Here is a 21,719-nt window from a genome sequence, read left to right on the forward strand (position 1 = left end):
TTTAGATATTAATAATGTCTTCTCTGGCATTAGCCTTGCTCTGCACCAAAGTTTCTGATAAATATGTCATAGTCATCAGTCACCAGACTAAGGCCTTTCTTTTATCATTATTATTAATTAAAGGATATTGGATATAACCTTAAAAGGCTGAAAAGTAAAATGAGACCAACTTTATCCTAATAGGAAACCATTATATTTATTATAGTAATAGTAATAATATAATTAGTAACTATATAGCTGTAACTTCTAAATCATGTGAACTATCAATTTATAAGTATTACAAACTTGTTTTTTTTTATGAAATAAAAAGAGAGATCAAACTTTTTTCACAGACTTCACAGTTTTCTATTTATTGACTCAACATAAACATTGACACATGCAACATTACAAGACACAATGCTAAAAATCAATCCTCTTTTATATTTCATTTTATTTTTAATTTACGATATTTTAGGCAAAAGCAGTTTGTTAAAGTGGAGGCTCACAAATGTTTTATGGTCCCTCACACATCAACAAAAGCCAAAGACACTTGTTCGAAGCACAACATGAAATGATGAGCGGTTAATATGAAATTGCAGCTGGAATAAAGTAGCTGAGGGCTCTATCGAGTTTCCAGCATGCCATCTTTGATTCTCCATCTCCAAGAAGTGCTGAAGTCTGGAGCTGGAAAACAGCGGAGCTCCAGGCCGGACTCTTGTACCTCCTCATCGTGACCAATCTGCTGGCCGTGCTCAGTTTTCAGTGTGTAAACCCTCTCAGAGATCTAAATCAGACACAGATAAACGTCAAACTAGTATAATCTTCTATTTTTTCTACTTAAATGGACAAACAACATATACTTTTTGGATATAATAGTGTGGGATTCTGTGAGTATACCTCACCTGATCACTGATTCCAGTGGCAATATGGCCCACCTTCACCCGACGCATCTCTCTGATCCGGATTTTCTTATCACTAAAGTCTCTGATGCAGACATCCACCCCTGGACCAATCATAAAGCAGAGTGAGGCACATGACCAAAGAGAAAAAAAATTATATACAATTAGGTATCATATTAAACAGAAGAGCTTTTTATCTCACCTTCAAAACAGCAAGGTGGTGGCTGCTGTGTGTGACCCAGGAAATCCAAACTGAACACCTGCACATCTGGCTGGCTATTGTAGGAGAAGACACCGGAGCTGAGGTCGTCTCCTGGGCTCAGAGACCAGCGGCCAGAGTCCTGGAAAAAGGGGAACACAAACCAAACAGTAGGTCTATTATTTCTGCTGTTAACCAAAACAATAGGCCGCCAGAGAAGTTCTTTTAAAAACTGTTCGCCTAACAACATGTTTTCCCTGATATTTTGGCTTTATTTCTGCTCTGCATTTTGATTTACCTTTTTGTCCAATGGTTCCCAGTTCGAGTAAGGGTCACTGCTGAGGCAAGACAACAACTGCTCCTGCATCTCAGCAGAATGAAGCTGGGAGAGGCTGCTCAGATAGAAATCTGCAAACAAACGAAAAAACAAAAGCATACAGAGTTCAAGCATCTGCCATACTTAACACCTGAAATTAAATACAGCTTAAAGAAAACCTCACCTCCAACCAGCTTCCGTAGCTCAAGTTCAGGTACCGTGGTGATTTTGTTGTCCCTCTTGTGGCTCAGCTCCGAGATCAGCATTTGTGGTTCATGAGGCGAGCCTCGTTTCGATTTCTTAGAATCAGCGTCTGCCTCTTCCTCATCAGTCAGTTTCTTTGTCCTCCTCCCTGTTGTGATCAGCTTTTCCATGGACTCTTGGTGCATCTCTTCATCCTCAAAGTCAGCACTGCTGCTGATGAGTTGCATGGAGTCACTTGGTTTGTTGGTGTTAAGCAAGGGCTCTAAATAGGGACCCTTCACTGGGTTGGTGAGTCCTCCAACTGCAATCAAATCAATAAAAATTAAATGAACTTATGTACCTACGATAAACTGATTAAAAAATGTATAGCAGGTATTACTAAACTCAATGTGGTCAACTGATGGTCACTAAAAAGAGCATTCCATACCATATAAATGCAAAATAACAAACTCTCAATTGTCTGTAAACTCACTGCTGAAACCACCATCAAGCCAGATGCAGTGCAGATTTACCTTCTCTTAGAGCTCTGTCAGTTTTTTCTCTGAGGTCAGTTGCTGATGATCTCTTCAGTGGATCCTTCTGGAGTCCTGCTTTTATAACTTCAGCAGTGAGAGAGCCACAGTCAGGTGGGATCTCTCTCAGAGGCGGGGGCTCGTTAGCAATCTGTAAACCAATCAACCAAGGAAATTCAGTCAAGGCTTGATACGAGTACTCTAAAGAACAAACATCTGTCAATAAAGTATTCGAAGAATACCTTCAAGTAAAGGCGACAATTATAGTATCTTGTCCAAGGCTGACAACCATTGAGCATGTGCAGTAACATACAGCAGCTGCTCCACACATCTGCTTTAGCTCCGCGGGGTTCTCCTTTTATTATTTCAGGGGCCATGTGAGTCTCTGTGCCCTTCAGATCTGTAATCAAATACATTGAGAAAATTGTGAATTCGGACATGTAAGTGGAGAAATTGCACATCTTGCCAAATTACTCAGTGACAAAGTATTTACCTTTGGACCTACTGAGGCTCTGACCCTGATTGTCGAGCCTTTCGGCATGTCCAAAGTCACATAGGAAGGTGTCTCTACCATCGTCCGACAGCAACACGTTGTCGGCTGTGAGAAACAAGTAGAGTCAGTAATCCATTGCATTAATCTGTGTGCTGCTGTGTGATGTCAGTGGTGCTTGGTTGATTTCCATGACTTGTGCTGTGTAGTTTTTAGATGACATAATTAGAAACAGGGCAGCTGCTTAGACAAAACAGTCTAAGACAAAGGAGCCAAATGAATGGAAAATATGAAGTCACACAGGGACAGCTGCTGTGCTAAACTCTTTAATGTGGAATGGATGTGGAAACTAGTCACAAACCGTACGCAGATAAAGAAGAGATGTGGTATTATTGTCTAGCTTTTCCTGAGAAATTACAGACAGCAGATGGCGCTTGAGATACACCACAAAACATGTCTTGTCAGCTCTTAAGATATTCTCTGTCTTTTTTGCTCTTCCTCAATCTCAGTTTCTGTTCTGTTTTTGTGTTTCCTTTGTTCTTCTATATAACCCTTTCCACTTTATTTTCATCTTCTGTATTCTTTCTGTCCATTGTACTTTTTCTCCTCTTCTTCTCTTTCGAACTACTTCCTGCTCTTTGTCCCATCCCCCCCCTCACTCCGTTTTGTTCTCCCTTTCTCTCTCGCTCTCCTGATTTTGTGCACATGCGCCGTGTCTAGAGAACAGCAGTGAGTCACACTGTGGGAAATTCCCAGCCCGTCTTTTTCTCTGTGGTAATCTGGTTTCACAACCCAGGTGCTTGAAGATCAAATCTAGACTGTATCTATGACACTTGTGTTCCAAACAACAGCTGCGCATAGACACAAAATCCTCTGATGAGAACTAATTACAAATCTGACTTTCTCTCTGTCTTTTTTTCAACTTTCCACTACCACAACAAGTAAAAGTCAAGCTGACACATTTCTTAGTTTTACTGTTATTACTATTGTTCTCTAGCTGTTAATGTTCATAATGAAAGTGTTGTGAGGCAGTGCCAATATCGATATATTGTTACTTTTTTGGATTTAACATTTACATTCCATACTTTATCACTCGACAACATCACCAATATTTAGGAAGTCACAGGAACAGTCCCAGTCATTATTAATTTGTACATTATATAGAGATAAAAAGTGGATAAAACTTAACAACTTCACTTTGTGGATTTATTTGCTGTTGTAAATTGATTAAATTACACTAAATTTCTTATAAAAGCTCACTCTTAAGATACGTGTCATGTTCAGTCATAAAGTGGGCACACCAAACATCATAAATATGAGGCTAACATTCAAGTCATCTAAGATTTCAAAGGTATGGTATTTGTATAATATACCTTTAATATCGAGATGCACCACCCTTTTCTTCACTAAGTACTCCAACGCTGTTAAAACTTGAGAGTGGTAGTGGAGACTTAAATCCTCTGGCAGTCGACCACGTTCCACTATCAGCTGGCCCAAAGAGCCTGGAATAACACAAAATGTTAGAGCGGAACAAAGACTGCTGTCTTAGCAATATTTACCAACAGAGAGCATCTGATTAATCTTTTCCTCTGGGTTATGGCTTGTAAAGAAGCCAGCATTTAATGACAATGGAAAAATGTGTCAGGTATATCAATGTTTATCAGGAAGGGAGCTTGCGTCACACGTTTGGTGCAGTTTGGACAAACACTCTTTGAGTAAGGTCAACAGTCATTTCGAGCATCCCAGAAACACCCACTTCCGCATCTCAACACTAATCACATCCGTATTTTTCTGCACTTGAACTCAGTCGACTCAAGTTCCATGTACTGTACATGTTTGTGCACTTAATTGATTCCATCTGTTTCTTGAGTTTAAATGACAACAGGAGTAGTTAGTATCAACAACATACGCTGTGTGTGAAGGGAAGATAGTGGGATTGTTTACCAGCTTTGTGTTCCATCAGAAGGACGACATTAGGCCCCTCTCTAACCACTCCAAAGAGCTTCACCACACGAGGAGATCTGAGGGCACTCCACGCACCCACCTCCTCACTGTTGAACCTCTTCAGGGCAATCTTTAAGAAAAAGATGGAACGTAAAATACTAAGATTATGTACATACTTTTATACAAGACTGTTTTTATACAAATCGATATGCTGTAAATTACCTTTTTGGCAGCAAATTTGAACCCACTGTTCACATCTTCAGCACTGTGTACTTCACCATAGGAGCCTTCCTTGATGAAGTGCTGGAGGACATACTCTCTCCCTTCTTTGTATTCTGAGTCCACAGGCTGAATTTTCTGTCAGGAAGAGACAAACAGGTTAGTTTGGTTCAGCCACTTTTCAAATCAAAACATACCGAAGCAAGCAGACTGAAGCAAAGCAGAACTTACTTCATGATAAAAAATGAGTCCCTCATTGCTAACAGAGTCAGCTTCCGAGAACTCGTCTTCGTCTTCCCTAGTCTCCCTCTCCACTTCTTTGAAAAATGGCCCTGTGTAGCATGGATCCCCCTGACTGACAAGGCCTCTGAGCCCAGCAAGGGCCAGTGAGCAGTCTCCCACACTGCTAAGAGAGTCTGAGCTGCTGTTGTGCTCATATGACCGAACACTGGAGAGGTTACCCAAAACTGGCCAGTTCAAAGGGGAACAGCTTGAGCCTTTGTTGTAAACTTGTTGGCTGTAAAAAGAAGCCCTTCGGGCGTCTTCCTCTGAGCTTTCAAAGCTGCTACAGCAAGAGGTACTGAGATCGCTTCTCTCTTCAACAGAAGAGTCCCCCTACAAGAAGAAGAAGAAGAAAAAAAAAGTTCTTAGACAATATAGTGTTTACATCCTCCGATAAATTTGCTCTAGGCTTAAAAATTCAAGGCCGAAAGAGGCGGGGCTGTTGGAATTCAATGTTTCACTTCCACAATTTAGGAAGGGTAATGTTTACATGGGAACTTCTAGAGATTAGGACCCTATTGTTGAAGATGATTTAAATTCTTTTAACAGCACAGCATACTAAATATTAACACATTTTTGAATCCAGTTTCATAGTCAAGACTCAGAGAGATGTGAAGAGTAACCTCACCAGGATCGGGATCAGAGAACTTCCACTTTCTTGTTCAGGCACTCCAGAAGGCATTCGACGTCTCTGTCGCTGCTTGTCCTTCTTCTTCTGCTGCTTCTTCCTCTTCCCCTTACGTTTCTGTCTCCTATGGGTACTCTTTCTTGAGGAGAGTATTGATGTGCTTGCTTCCTGGATGGTGGCCATTGTTTGGCACGCCACATTGTTTTGGTCAGATGAAAGACTTCAAAAGAAATTTGAAGAAAGCAAAAGGAATTTAAGGCATGTTTACACAATTCAGCACAGACCCTTAAACAGAAATTTAATTTATAATGCGGAGAATGTCCCCAAGATCTTACCTGGTGGTTAAGCATTTAGGGAAGGCACGGAAGGAGCGGTCATAACAGGACGGGCTGAACTCTTGGGAGTCCTGGGTTTCACCTAAACGAGCACAGTGTTAATGTAAAATTGGCTCACAGGAAAGTTCATTGATGTGATACACTATAAAAATAAGATATATTTACATTCTGCCTGAGCAACAATGGTTGAGGTCTTGAACTGCATTTCTTCCACTTGTTCTGCAGTTCCATGTGTCAGGAGTTTAGTGAGTTTATCAGCAGACCACTTTTGCGTAAATCCCATTTTGCCATCCTTCCCCTCATCTTGCGCCTCCTCAGTCTCCTGCTCTGCATTGGAGCATGATGGATATGTCCCCTTCAGGTCAGCTTTTGGTGGTCCAGTGAAAGGCGCTGTTGAGTTGAAGAGCCTCTGTCTCACCGCCATGTTATCTTCTAAATCTGCAAGAGACACAAGCAGCTGATAAATAACGATCTTCCTTATCAACTGTCTCCTGCCTTTATGTTTTGTCTTTAATCTTAAATAAGAGTTAATCAATTTCGTTTTAGTTATAGATGCCAGGGTTGTTTGTGTGGCTATAACCAGAGAGTTAAAAGTAACTTTTTTAGTATTATTATTTAAATATTAATTAGTGAATTTGTCTTTGGTCGAGGGCAACATATTTGGCTCCTTTATAAACCGAGCTTTCGATTTTGATGAACACGTTACTTCAGAGCTCACAGTGCGTGATATTTATTCAGTTAGTCAGATGCTTGCTGCGACTCATCAAGAGTGACCTTTAGAAATGTTGTGAAGTTTGTATAAGCATAAACCATTTCTCCAAAATGTAACAAAGGACTTTTATCTGCTAATGTGAGCGTGGGAGTGAGGATACCTAAAAAGGGGAACAAATGGATTCTGAAAACTAAACACATCTCAGGTTAAAGGTTGCAATGCATTTTGCTGTTTGTTTTTGTTCATTTTTTCTTAATTTTTCATTCTTAGTATTTTTTCAGTTTGCATCTATGGCACACTTTGCAAATACTTTCCACGGTGCCATTTGCCTGCTGTAATCGAGCACAACAGAAAAGCTCATAAATCTGACTGAAGATTCGACTGAAAGGTTTACGACGGAAATATACACCCATGCATAAACGCAAAAATAATTTGATATGCTTCATTATGGCTCGTTTGAAGTTTAACATATTTTACTGCGCCACACATGGTTAGGAGCGCAGATGAACTGAAACTGTGAAATTTGAGGTGGGCAGATGAGACAGGAAATTAAACCCCGGCCTTGTTTTCACAGTTGCAAACTCTGTCGCTCAGTGCATGCAGTCTGTTTCAGTCAGAGGAAGTAACCTAGGCAATGCCTGGGCTGCACAGCCTGGGCTAATTTGAAATAAAGATTTGCATGGCTGCCTGTTCACACCTTAAAAGTTATCACCAGCACAACAGGTAGGACTGTAAAACCAACACAGGAAAACTACATGCAGTTTAAAAGGCACAAACTGAGAACTACATTTAGAGCACTACAGTTGCAATTAGTTGCATCAGTTTGTCCATTACACTAGCAGCTTATCACACAAAGATTAAGCCTAAATTCTTGACTAAAACAATCACATGCACACTACATGCTTTTGCTGCTGACAACACCAATAAAGTATAGATACAAGTAACAATACAGCAAAAAATAACATCAAAACATAATCAAAATTACGTTAAAGCTGTTTGAGTTTATTAATGATACTACCTTATACGCAGACTTCATGCACCGCAAGATTATCTAGAGCGAAGCAACTCAACTGTCACTTCCGTCTTAAGACGCTGCACCACCACACCCCAATGAATTTACGTGGAAAGGAAATAGAGAAAACCCCACTGCAACAAACAGGCACAAAAACAGACTCTGTATGTGTGAGCCGACGTAGCGGGCAGACATACCAATAGATGCCAGTCTGAACTGCATTCTCAAGTATTTGTTCTGAATAACCTGTCATCGACACGAACTAGGTGCTCCGTTTGCGTGCCTTCATGTTCGACTTTTCAGTAACGACTCGGCTCAGTCGCTGCCGCTTTGCTTTCTGCTCTCTTGATGCTGGCTTTCAGCCAACTGGGGGGAGGAGCTGGCTGACTATGACTTATGGGAAATGCATCTACACTTCCCCATATTCCCCCCTCCTTCTGCTCCCTCTAACAGGGCTGGTTTACTTGCTCTGCCCTCTTGAGTACTACCAATTAAAGGATCAGGTTTGCTTATGGGTATGGTGACAAACATAAAATGTGAACTATGAACTGTGATGCAAGTAGTGGTAATATCTAAACCCTTTCAATCTTTGCATACTATCAAGATACAGGGTTTTAATGAGGAATAAGTAAAGGATATGATTAGTACAGCACAGCACTGAATTCAAATTTGTTCAAAAAGCAAAAAATCAGTTAAAAAAGTTTCTTTAATGGGTGAAAAACAATTTCAATTCTGTGTGCACTTTAAACCAGGTAGTCTGATAATCACCTGGAATGGACAGTCAACTTTCTGTACACATTCACACCACTAAATGTGAAGGGATTTGTGGCCTTTCATTTGCTCTGATATTCTAATAAGTGCGTGCCCTGTAGCAAGCCAACATTCAAGAGCCCGTCACATGTCATGTCACACGCCCACATTCTCCACTATATGTCCTGTTGTTAAAACAACAAAGAGTTTCTTTCTTTATGAAAATGTGGCAGTGTGAAAACTCACATTATGAGCATCTTCTTGCGAAAAATTATTTCCGAAAACAGTGTTTAGACTGAGGCAAGCGTATGAGCTGTCAATAATCTGATGGCTCTATCTGAAATAATCTCACTTGCTTTTCTCTTGAGCAGAAAAACAACTTAGTCATATAAAAACCACTACAGGAAACTCGGAACACCACTTGACAGGTTCTGGTACATGCCATAATCGAAAAGCTCAATGGAAGTTGCTCACTCCACCCCTACTGATAAGGAAACTGTTTGTCATGACAACAATATCTCTGCTAAACCGGCATAAGTTTAAGGACACAGGTACAGACATTGTAGACAGTCAAAGCATTTAGAATTTTGTTTTTGGTACTCTATTAGTCACCAACTTCACATATTATGACTCATAAAAAAGGCAACAATTAGTACAAATTATCAGTTCGTCTGCCAATCATTTTCTCATTTACTCATTCTGTCTAGAGCTGAAATATTTAGTCAGTTTAGCCACAACATTATGTGCAACAGATTAACTGTGTGACAAAAAAAAACTGTCAAAAGTTACTAGCTCAAGGTTCAAGATTTTAAGGTTTCTTTTAAGATGTCACTGTGACCAGTGTTTTTTGGGGTGAAGTTGTTTTTTGCTTTGCAATTTGCTGGTTTTGATTTTTAAATTTCATGTTTTTAATTGCCTCTTCATATTATTAAAAGCTTGACAGAAATTCTGCTTTGTTTTGGATGGATTGTTTTAAGCTGTGAATGAATCTGGAAACAGACTGTTAAACAGATAAGTATCGGCCTATACGTCTCAGCTTGGGGCACACCACCAATTCTGACCATATTCCAAACTTCATTTCTAGAAACCCTATACCTGAAATGAATCTCCAATGTACTTCACTATTGCCATATATTGCTCATGCAGTCCTGAGAATATTTCACTTTTTGCAAAAGAAGTCTGTGCAACTCTAAGGTCATTTTTTAACTTCTGTTCCAACTTTCTGCACTGACAAGCATGGCATTTTACTAACTGGAGAAATGGCAATGACTGGTTATCAAATTCTGCAAATTCATTTTGCAGGTCAAGTAATCAACACTAAAGTCTTTTCATTTACATGCAAACTGAACCTACACTTCCCTGTCAGTGTCACCAGAAACCTAAACAATTATGCTTTAGAGGAGTTTTGCACCCTAAATGTCTACACATATCTAATAAACATGTAACTAATAGTGCACACTATAAACTTTAATCCATAATGACCTTTGCTGTGGAAATCTTGAACTAAACTGTAACAAAACATACAGTTGGTGACTGTACAGCTTCTGCTGCTCTGTTTCTCTCACAGAGATTAATGAAATTCCAAAGCCTTTAGTAACGACTGCTAAAAGGAACTCAGAAAACACAGGCAAGAGTTCCTTAAGAGAACCGGTGGCTGCTTCTCAGGAAAGCATTCCAGTCCTCAACTACACATTCTAAAAGATTGCAAAAAAACATCTGCAGGCACACATTTAAATGCAGCTCCAAGTACTCAGTCATACCTCTTGTCTAATGTCTAACAACTTCCCTTTTTCTAGTTACTTCCTCAATATTAACTTCAATGAAGAAACAGTCAGTTACAGTAAGAATGCATAGTGTTTCTCTTTCCCTCTTTCTTTCTCCCCTTCTTTCCCCCAGTCAAGTCTGTCCCGTATTCAGTAAGTGAAAATAAAATAAACAATAAAAGGTGAATCAAATGGACCATTACGGCAAGGCTGGGATGGTCAGTTTGGTAAAGTAAATCCGTTGGGCATCTTTCTTTGCCTTTAGACAACAATTCTGATGGCAAAAGAGCCAAACGGGACAGGCCAAAAAAAAAAAAAAAAAAAAAAAAAAAAAAAAAGAATGCATAGTCCTCTCTTTGCTGGACATTATTTCCATTAAACTGAGATGTTCTATAAACTCCTTGCATTTTAAAAGAATAATTACCCAGGAAAATTCAGAGCTAAGCCATTGTTATTAATGTTATCCCAGTTTTTCTGTAAACATTACTGGGTTCTTTGACAAATTAAAATTAATTCGGAAAACAGTTTTCTCATGAATCAATAATAGAAATGTGTATTTGACACCTCACGAAAAACATTCTTCTCCATTTCCCAATGCTATCCAACATAGGTTTACTAAACATGGCCAAAGTCAACAAATCTAAAAGCATGTATATTATAATAATGTTCTACTAAGCTGCAATCTTTCTATACATTTTCTATATAGTGAGCTCATCTTAATACAGTCATATTTGCACTTTCTTGCTATCTTGCAAAGAAAATGAGAACAGGATATTTGCACAGGAGGAACAAAAGGTTTTTCGTTTAAGGGTGGACTTGGACCAGTGCTGCTTCGCTTGTAAATGCAGGCCAGGAGTTTGACTCTGGGCCAAGAAAGATCCAGCAAGCATTGGTGCATTATGGAGGCCCAGCATAACTTGGACCTGAAAAATAGGACCTGCCAAGAGTGACTAATGTAAACAATTACATCTGGTGAATGTAATTGTTTAGCTCTATCAGATTACATGAGGGCTCTAATGTTTAAATGAAACAGATAAGAGCATAAAAAGATATATGACTGCATATATTGCGACAACATATAATAACATACATAACGGCTATTCTTATGAGGACTCCTATAACAAATATAGCAAGTTTTTTTTTCTATCACTAATATGCTCTTAATTTTTTTTTACCAGGTAAGAACATCAACATATCCATGTTTAGAGTTAGTACAGCCTTTGTGACAAAAAATAAAAATAAAATGAGGGTGCCACTGAGAAGTATAAGCAGTACGACGGAAATTATATTCTGTACAGTAAAATCTACAGTAAGCCACTATAACAATTTACCTACCAATGGTCACCTTTGATGTTTAACTATTTAGCGATTCATTTAAAATGAATATAATTTGACTAAACAGTAATTTCATGTGTATACACGCGCTGTTATTGTGTGCACGCGCACTAACTTCCTTCTAGCCACATTCACCGCCATTTCACATAAAACTTAGGCCCAAAATGTTTGAAGTATTCGTTAAACAGTCAATCATGTAAATCGAGAAATCGAGTTCTCGACAAACAGCGGGAAACACTGAAGTCAGAAAGCTCTTAACTTCGTTAAACCGTTTATGATAAATACTATATATTCTTCACTTACCGTATTTCCCGTAACTAGGCGTCGGCCGATGGCGATCTTGACATCATGTAGCTTCTTTCCTGTTTCCGCTTGAATTTCGAAGTAGTTTTTGGGTTCCCTTAATTTTTACAATAACAACATTTAACGCCAGAATTCAAAGACATATTGCGCTATTATTAATCACTGACTGTAACAGTATGTTTAAATGTTGCTCGGACCGAGCACAATGTTTGCGTGTGGCTGTAAGGTATAGTTGTGCTTTTAATTTGAAGATAAAATGCACTCTCTTCATGTAAGCGTCTGTTTTTAATTTAAAGACAAGAGGATAAGCGGTCGTGCAGCGGGAAAGGGGAGCTGTTTAATAAACTGCACATAAAAAGCCTTTGTTTGTCTGTTTGTTCTATGTTGTTAATAAACTATTACTATATATCGAGGTCTTGCTTGCTTTCTGCTGAGATATAGATATTTGTATTTTAATATATATGGCGTTAATGATGCATTTCACCAAGATGAGTATCTACAGTAAATCTTAATTAAATTCTCCTCGCTGGAGATTTTAACTCGCACTGACTATCTTCTGTCTCAGACAGTTTTACATTTACAAATATTAATCTCACGGAACTAATTTACAGTCCTACTTGTCCAAATCTGAAATGCCCTCTTTTACTAACTCTCCCCATAAATATTCCCATATTGGTGTTTTGCAAATGGTGCCAGTAATCACTGTGTTATAGATGCAGTCAGGTAATCGATACTCCTGAAATCAAGACAACAAATTGTTTTTTAAACAACATTTTTTTTAGCAACCTTTCTTCCGCAATTCACTGTAACTTGAATAGAACCTGATTAGTGATATTGATTTGCCATGGAAATACATTTTCATTAAAATATTAAATAAACATGGCCCTATCCGCAAATTTAGAGTAAAATGCTGTCCAGTCACCTCAAAGAAAATGATGGTGGCTGGGCTAAGGCCAGAAAAACTAAACCTGGTTTATTCCTAGCTATAAAAAAAAGTGACATTCCTAACGGCTTTAATAAATATTTGGTTTCTTCAGGGTCTTTATTTGAATCTTTACATAAAGATTTTAAACAGTTTAATGAACAGGTCATCTTTGCAACTACTAGAAATTAATCTTGTATTCAACTCTTCAGCTTTTCTTTTCTGAATGTCATGGCGATCCACAAGGCTTTAAAGCTGCTGGCTACAATGAATTCAAGACCACATCAATTTAAATCTTATTTTCTTAAGCTGGATGAACCACAAACTTATCATTTTTAATCGTATGCTTTGGAACAGTGGTGATATGGAAATATAGAAATATTCCCTTTTTTGATGATAGGGAGGTGATAAGGAGGTCGTCCTTCATACGTTAAAAACTACAGATCACACAGTTGGGCATGTAATGTTAATAAACAGACCGAACAATAGTGGTTTATCAGTAAAAACTAAATGACTTGTCAGTTAAAACACAGTGTGTCCTCTTTGCTGAGTCTTCTTCTTTGTTTCTCCCAGTTTCCACAGCTCCTCAGAGATCTATATTGGGACCACTCTTTATCTCTCTATATGTAAATAACCTTTGTGATATTTTATCCAAATACTGCATTCCATTTATCTGTAGATGACACAGTTAACTATTTTTCATCCCCTTGAAGAGTGCAAACCTTTTAACACAAACCTGCCTTTGAGGTTTGTGTTAAATCCAAGTTCATGTTATTCTCAAATGGCAAAAGAAGTTGTTGTCTACGCTTCCTAAGAGCAAAAGGATTCAAGTAATTGAAATTAAACTGGCTACATGTTATAAATATCTAGGTATCATTGCATATCATAATTTGTCAGGTGAAAACACACTGAAATGCTTGTGTCCAAACTGTTCTCTGTATGGTGCTGCCAAGTAGCCAATATCCATAGACTTTCCCATTGGTTGGTTTTTATCTGAAAATATAAATGGAAATCTCTGCTTGGGCTGATTCCTCCTACCATCGGGGAGTTTAAGTCCAATTTAAAGGAGCAGAAGAATAGTTCTTTTGGTCAGAGGGACTGTTTTTATTATTACTCTTGTACTCGCCTCTGTCAGTGCGCAACAGGGTGGCTGTGGCTACAATGTAGCTTGCCATCACCAGTGTATGAATGTGTGTGTGAATGGGTGGATGACTGGTTGTGTAAAGCGCTTTGGGGTCCTTAGGGACTATTAAAGCGCTATACAAGTACAGGCCATTTACCACTTACCAATGATCTGTTATTGCATATCATCCAAATGTTTGTCTTGACATGTCTGTACTGATTATCATTCGTATTTGTTTTTGTAATTGTTATAATTTTATGTGTTGTATTTGCTGTAACATCTGCTGCCCTCTTGGCCAGGTCTCTCTTGAAAAAGACTGACTCACTGACTCACTCACTAAATCTCTCTGAGAGTTTTACCTGGACAAATAAATGATAACAATGATGAGTAATCTAACACAGCATATCATCAGCCCCTACGTCATGGTGTAAGAAAAATATCTGTATTTATATGAATCTACCACAAGATGGAGCGATAACCTACTTAAGTCTTTTACAGGTTAATACACGGGGCCATACGACATGCATTGTCCTCTGAGCTTCACTGATGTGAAGTCTTTTTTTTTTTTTTTTTTTTTTTTTTTTTCTAAATGACATCAGAAACAGCAGTATGCGACATTACGTGATGGCAGAGCTTCAGTTCATCCTTTGTCTTTTTTTTTTTTTTTTTTTTTTTTTTTTTTTAATAAATAGGACAGGGGGAATGAATGAGAGAGAGAGGGGGAGAGAAAGAAAGAAAACCAAAGGGGAGAAGAGACGGTGAGAAGGGGGGGGAAGAGAGAGAAAAAAAAAAACTCCTGGGTCACCTGTATGGAGAAAAAAAAAAAAAACAAACAAACAAAAACAAACAGAGGAGACAGCAAACAACAAAGAGCAACATAATAATAGAGAAAACAAAGCTGATGTGAAGTCTAAGTTGTGTGTTTAAATTGGTATCTTTCACGCTCATTATTTTTTATAAACATTTCAATCACTTGTTGAACAGGATAATGCACTACAGATGCAGCAGAACTCACTTGTCCTAAAGAACATTTCAGGAAATCATTCCTACAATGATACATTCCTACATTCCTACATTCTTCTACTACTCTATAATAGATGAATACACTTGTCAGGTAATAGGTTTCCACAAATACTTATAGATTTCTGTATTATACCTTACTGCTCATTTCTTTGATTTATAGTGTAGACATTATATATTAATACTATTTCCACTACTCTTTTGCACAATGTCAGTCTCTTTTTTTTCCTCATGAATATCTAACTTCTTAAAATGTTTGTCTATCTGCTTCTGCATCTCTAAATGACATTTTTATTAGCCACCACCAATGAATAAGGATTTTGTCATTTAATTTTAGTGGCCAAAATATTGAGTTTTTAATCCAATGTTAGTTTCATTTTTAAAGACAGGCAATTTAATTTAAATGGGTATTTAAAAAAACCTTTTTAGATTAAAATAATTTTCTTAAAATCCTAAACTTCGTGGAGGTTTTCACCTCAAAAATCAAACATGTAAGCCTATGCGCAAGGTAGTTTTAGCAGTTTCATCCATAGAACCATGTTGATACTTATACAATGATGCTGATCTCTCAACGGATCTTTTTAACGATCACTGTCTTTTCCATTTTGTCTTGTTAGAACAGCATTAGCTTCTGTTTTAACCACTTTCATGGAGCTCATCCCACTGACTTCTTCCTAGAGTCTCCCATTTAAATCTTGATAATGTATTGATAATGTTAAGTAATGTAGGAGAATGTTTCATTTTGCTAATATTGGACTTGACCTCTGCCTTAGATATCTGCCTTGACCATCACATTATGCCTCATAGGCTGAGATACTGGATACTGGAGATACTGGTCTGTTTTGGAGTGGTACTATCTGTATAAATGATCTGTTTTTCTGGCTGCCTTCTAAGTGAGTGCCACAAGGTTCTGTTCTGGGGGCTTTACTGTCATAGCTGCTTGCTCTTCATTGCATCTCAAGAACTTTTGATGTCATTTCTTATCACTATTATGCAAATGACATTCAGTTACATATTTGTACCTAAGGTAATAGAACCCTAGGTTCCCAGGCCACATTTGTTAAATTTTCTACCAGGAACCCTCTGGCAACGTTTGCTTCTGCCTTCACTGTGGATGATCATTTTAAATCTCTGGTTCACTCTTGTTTTTTGTCACTTATGAAATACAGTCAAATTGAGTTCCATTGTGTCATAATTTGACTCGGAAATTGTTATTCATGCCTTTATTTCATCATGTTTAGATTACTGTAATTCATTGTTTACTTGTATCAACAAAGCCTCATTGGAACATCGGCATGTTGTTCAGAAAGCCAATGTGAGGTTTTTGATTAAGTCTTCAAAGTGCTCACATTGTTACTCATTCAGCTGCACTGGCTACCAATTAACACTAGAGTCCACATTAAGATTCAGGTTTTGACTTTTAGAGGTCTGCATGAAAATGCACCAGTGTACATCAGTGAACTTTTACATCCATATATCCCTAAAGCAGGCCTTGAGGAAGCTCAGAGTTTATAGGCCTGCTCATTGTGCATCAGACAAGGCTGAGAACTAAAGGGAACAGAACTGTCTCCCACTGAGCTTGAGCACTGTGAAGTTGGTGGATTTTTAAAAAGTCAGCTTTTTAAACTTGCATTGAAGTTGTGCTATTTTTGTTGTAAAGAACTTTGTGATATTTAACTTGAAATGTGCTTTACAAATAACATTTTGTGGCTTCATCTGAAAAACGTTCTGAGATGCCCTTAGGTGTGGATGCAAACCAGAGAGGGTGACAGCCCGGGAGGGGGTACGTTTCTGTACGAAGTAACATTTTTTGACACTTTTCTGACCAACGGCAATAGATTTTCTTAGCTAAGTATTCCACTCAAGCTGATTCTGTCATTTACAAGCATCTTTGAGACAGAAATGCATTTTTGTTTCCAAAGTAGCCTAGCTTACAACTGTCTACCAAACTACACGTTCCAGACAGAGAAATCCTGTGTGCCTTTCTAGTTATTTGGTATATAGTGCTTGACCATTGTCTTTTACCTGGAAATTGTCTTGCTTGTTTTAGCCATTTGCATACATTATATAGCTACTGTTTGTGTACCTCTTTACATTCCATTTGCATTGTGTATGTAATCTGTCATGCACCCATCACTTGTGCAAGCATTACACAAGATATTTATTTGAAACCAACCAGTTCAATACTTTTAGTATAATATACCATCTGATTAATAACAGAACACAAACAATCTATTAGATGTTGGGTTCAAGCTCATTTCTAATTGATGCAAAGTGGAAAACTATCTTCTGGTGTGACAAACTAACATTTGCTTTTAATTTAGGCCAATATCTTTAAAAATACAAGGGTGTATTTGTACAGGTTAAATGTAAAAGTTAGACATGCTGCTATCCTTTTGACATATTTTTCTGGGAAGGTCTTGCCTACTTCAACAAAACAATGCCACATTTTACAAGTATTACAACAGTGTGGCTTTGTAGAAAAACAATGCAGGTGATAAACTGGCACACCTACAATGGTTTCATGCCACACATTATGCATCATGAAACAAAAAAAAAATATGAAAAAGAAAGCCATGAACCGTAAAACAAACAAGAATGTCAAACAAGAATAAGAAAATAGTTTTGCTTTCGAAACTACAAAACATGCTGCTGTCCCAGCTTTTTAAAAATGTAGGCCTAGATGTTGTTGAGATCAAATTCCAAATAAGATGTTTCACCCTAACCCCACCCCCCAGATCAACAGGAGTTGAGAAACCAAACCAAAAGAAGTACATCTTGGGCCCCTGAAGGTATTTATCTATATCAGATATCATGGCATCATCGTGTTGCCTAGTAGCCACTGAGCAACAAAATAAAATCACCAGTTATATAATTTACGCACTAGTAACACATAAAAGGTTCATATAATGTTTCTTTCTCATTTATATCAGCAAAGGTCTGATTATACATCCTTAGCAACCACCTAGCAACGGTCTAAAATAAGGTAATTTTAGCATAGAAACGACATCTACAACCTCTATTTTTTGAAGTTTTCTAGGGTCATGTAATGCGCAAGGGGAGATACTTAATAATTCTATGCTAAATTGCACATAAACAAAGCCTTTATTTATTTGTTTAATTTATTTATGTATTTGTTCGTAAGTAACCACCTATTTAACCTATTTAAATTTCTTGCTGTTGTTTGCATTCTGCTATGATAAAGCAGAAAGCACTTTAAATATATATACATGCTTATCTTTTAGTTTACTAAAATGAGTAGTCTATTTAATACAATATATTATCATGTGAGAAATGTGTTGATCTAAGGCCCTTGGAGGTTCTTATCTATATCAGATATTATGGCATCATCATGCCTTGAAAGTAATTAACAGAATACAATGACCCAATATTTTTTGTTTGAATGCTATTTCCAACTTATTAAGTAAACGTAAGCTTAATTTGTTTTTACTGTCTTAGGGCATTAAATTCAATGAAACAAAAAACTAAGTTAGTTTCATTCTTTGTCATTGTTATTTTGCTCAAATATGCCAAACACAACCAGAATGAGAAGAATTGGTTCCATGCCTTTAAGGAGCCCCCTTTTGTCTCACAGCTTTAATTCAAGTGAATTAATTCTTTCTATTATTGAACTGCTCTTACCCTCTTAACCACCCAAAGACAAACTAAAATTAACATGGAAAATATTAAAAACTAAACAAAAAAGAAACACTTTAACAAAACTGAAATGAGCAAACCCACTGTAGAACCTAACAAATTAAAGTGACAACAAAAACTAATAATTTTAGCTAATGTCCTGTCCATTTGTCCTCTTTGAGGCGTAAGTTTAAAATTAGACTCAATCAAAATGTCGGTCACTGTCTCAGTATTTGAGATAAAAACGTTTGTGTTGTCTCGCAAAAAGTGGGACACTAGGTCACTCTGCTCTCCGGTTGCCTAACACTTCAACATTCACACAAGTAAAATACACATTGTGTAGACGTAGTCATGTTGATACGGTCTAGCTTTCCATGTACAACGCTGGAAGTTGTTGGTGGATATTGGCAGTGAAGTGTAAATTCACCGCAGAACGTCCTCCCCACCACAGCGCGCTTCTGTTGGACACAGACTGAGCGAGTACACAACTGCTGCTGCGTTCAGAAAATGGCCGACAGATTTTCTAGGTTCAACGAAGAGCGTGATTTCCAGGTAATGCATGTTAAATATTTGGTCCACCTCCATATTTTTTAAAGTGTCGAGGTGTTTCAGTAAGTTAATATCTATTTGAAGGTTAAGGACAGTTTTGACGTATCGTGTACACCATCGTGCATTTCGCTCTAGATCCCCGTTGCTAGCACTGCAAGCTAGCTATGCTAACGCTAGTGCACTGCGGCTCTTTTGATATTAACTTGCCTTACGGCTCAGTGTTCGCCTGAGTGCTATATTTGACCCATGTCTTGGATTATCGTCTTCATTATCAACCGTTTCTTTCTGAAACTACAAACATTTAACCACGCAACAGCAAAATAGATACTGGAGTCCCAATTAGCTCATTAGTGACCTTGGGCATTCTGATTATTTTTCGACATATGCTAAGGATGGATAGTGAGCTAACATAGCTAGCTTGTACGCACATTGAGCTGTTGTAGCATTAATAGCCATAAATGACTGTATTATTTTGACAGCTGAAATTCCACCACAGTTGGTCATCATCAGGTCAAGATGAATCTAGCAACAGATAGCTGTCGGATATTATTCAGAAATTGCCCCCGGTATCGACTTGAAAACACAGAGTGTAAGTTAGGAGCATGTTTAGCGACACATTTTAAGTACAGTGTCCTTGGTCATTCATATACTGATTATCTGCTAATGTAACTGTGTAAATGAACTGTCTTTTAGCATTGGTTTCACACCGATGACACTTTTGTTTTGTTTCCACCCGCATTTAAACGTCTGGCTGAATATTGACACAGTAACTGGGAGTCTTTGTAAATATTTTGCGTTATCTTAATAAGTACATCTCCGATGCCAGTTAAAAATCTTATGTTTGTCACATGACGTTATTCAGGTTGTATATTTGGCTTGGTTCTGTAGCTGAATAGATTAATTTCACAACCTCTGTTTGAGCTGTTTGTCCCCCACAAGCCCATCTTGGATCTAAGACCGCACCCAGTAGAAACCAAATACTGTTATGCTTACTAGACTACAAAATAAACTTGCATCTTGACTGTTGGTATTGTTTAATTATAAACCCTTCGCTAGAGGGTCATTCGTCCACTGTGTAACTCAATTCTTTCAAACATCTAAACCTTTTTTTTTTTTTTTTTTAAATTCTTGTGGACTTCCCACTTTTGACGTTGTTGTTGTTGGGCGGTCTATAAGCTGTTACTGCAAGTGAGAATAAAGTAACTGTTTTAACATCTGTTTGAAATGTGTTATCTGGTTCAAAGATACTTCAAAAGAGTGGATACATGGCAGTGTGGCGATTTGAATCTCAGATATCATTCTGATGCACATGTTAATGCTTTTCTGTTCTTAATTACAGTACACTAATGTGGAAGGAGTTTTAATAAATAAAACAAGCCCATCACCAACACATTTAGCATGGAGATTTCAAAACACTGATTCTAGGAAGCATCACCCTATCTATTTGAAAAACTTGCATTGCCTCATTGTACATACATGGACATAGTTCAGTTCTTTTTGTCATGTCTATGTCCCCTTTATTTTATACTTTTTGTAAAAAAGCAGGAGACTTTCTGTGTTGATGGCAGTGTTCAGGCTGGGTTAGTTTATGAGTTTAAAGCTTTTAATTGAATGCTAATCCATGGATGAATGCTTGTATCTATGATTTCTGCTCGTATTTCTTAGATTTTTCTGTTCCGTTATTAAGATACATTTTAAAAATGACATTAAAGCATGTAATCTTTTGGGCTGGTGTTAAGCTTTTTGGTTAAAGTTGGGTGTATTTTGGTAATAGTATCAAACATAATTACAGTTGGAAATCAGCTGTTTCTTTGAGCAGTGTTGTGACAAACTACCAGACATGCAATTAAGTTCTAATTATAAGCTTGCATATAAGAAACTGTTTTGTTTTTTCCCCCTCTGCACCCACTGTGGAACTTGTTTTTTTTGCTGGTTTGTCAGTGAGAGATGAATTGCTGTGTGGTCTGAATGAGTCTGTTGAGGGCAGCTCCAGCACAGCACAGTAGAGCTCTGTATGTGAGAACTGCTGCGAAGGCATTCATATGCTCAGTATTCAGAAAGTTTCTCTCTGACTCCATGGATAAAAGCTTGCTGCCAAGCAACACTATTCAGGAAACACCCACAGATGGTCTACCTAATATCTATAGCACAACTAGCCCAACAACCCTGTCCTCTTTAATGACTTAGCAGTGCTGTTGGACCTGTAGAACATGACTAGTCTTGACTTGCAGAATAATATAACACAATTCATGAGCTCCTGCATAGAGTAACTCTCATTTCCTAATGCGATGTGGTATGGGACATCTATTTAACTGCAATAGCACAAGTGGCAGTTTACTCTCGTAATGCAGATTGGAGAACATGGTCAGAGTCATTTCTATGCAGCACTGGTGTGGGGTTCATGTATTAAGAGTCAGAGTGATGAGGAAGCAAACGGCAGTGAAAATTAGAAGTCATTGTGGTGGATAGAGGCAGTGTTGATAGCACATTAAGTGGTTTGGACAGAAAGTCAGTAGAAGAGGAGATGAGGGGGGAACTGCAGGGAGCCATCGATTTGTTCACAAATAAGCCCTTTGCGCTTCCCAAG

General features: G+C 37.9%; 2 protein-coding genes across 2 annotated transcripts in view; one reads left to right on the forward strand and one right to left on the reverse strand.

Moving 5' to 3' along the window:
- Positions 1 to 303: 303 nt before the first annotated feature.
- map3k14a (mitogen-activated protein kinase kinase kinase 14a) lies at positions 304 to 8,070 on the reverse strand. The gene is made up of 16 exons (XM_085454665.1): positions 7,929 to 8,070; positions 6,173 to 6,445; positions 6,008 to 6,089; positions 5,673 to 5,892; positions 4,994 to 5,377; positions 4,766 to 4,900; positions 4,544 to 4,673; positions 3,973 to 4,101; positions 2,603 to 2,707; positions 2,352 to 2,509; positions 2,110 to 2,260; positions 1,578 to 1,898; positions 1,376 to 1,485; positions 1,081 to 1,219; positions 882 to 982; positions 304 to 763 (listed from the first exon to the last, which is right to left on the reverse strand). The coding sequence occupies exons 1-16, from the start codon at positions 7,951 to 7,953 to the stop codon at positions 602 to 604; spliced, it is 2,625 nt and encodes an 874-aa protein (XP_085310791.1). The 5' UTR covers positions 7,954 to 8,070; the 3' UTR covers positions 304 to 601.
- Positions 8,071 to 19,033: 10,963 nt separating this feature from the next.
- Positions 19,034 to 21,719, forward strand: part of gpatch8 (G patch domain containing 8) — a 28,390-nt gene continuing 25,704 nt past the window's right edge. Inside the window, exon 1 of the mRNA XM_085454670.1 lies at positions 19,034 to 19,135. Within this exon, the coding sequence (XP_085310796.1) occupies positions 19,091 to 19,135 (45 nt within the window). The 5' untranslated portion in view covers positions 19,034 to 19,090. The remainder of the gene's footprint in view (positions 19,136 to 21,719) is intronic.

The sequence above is a fragment of the Copadichromis virginalis genome, linkage group LG4 (genome assembly GCF_057382275.1).
Source record: "Copadichromis virginalis isolate Kocher_CV1m ecotype Utaka linkage group LG4, C_Virginalis_male_GT1.1, whole genome shotgun sequence".
Taxonomy (NCBI): Eukaryota; Metazoa; Chordata; class Actinopteri; order Cichliformes; family Cichlidae; genus Copadichromis; species Copadichromis virginalis.

Coding starts and splice junctions, on each gene's coding strand:
- map3k14a (XM_085454665.1), bottom strand. CDS start 7,953: ATGCAGTTCAGACTGGCATCTATTG. Junction 6,090..6,172: donor CATTGTTGCTCAGGCAGAAT/GTAAATATATCT, acceptor GTGCTCGTTTAG/GTGAAACCCAGGACTCCCAA. Junction 1,220..1,375: donor GGGAACCATTGGACAAAAAG/GTAAATCAAAAT, acceptor CCCTTTTTCCAG/GACTCTGGCCGCTGGTCTCT.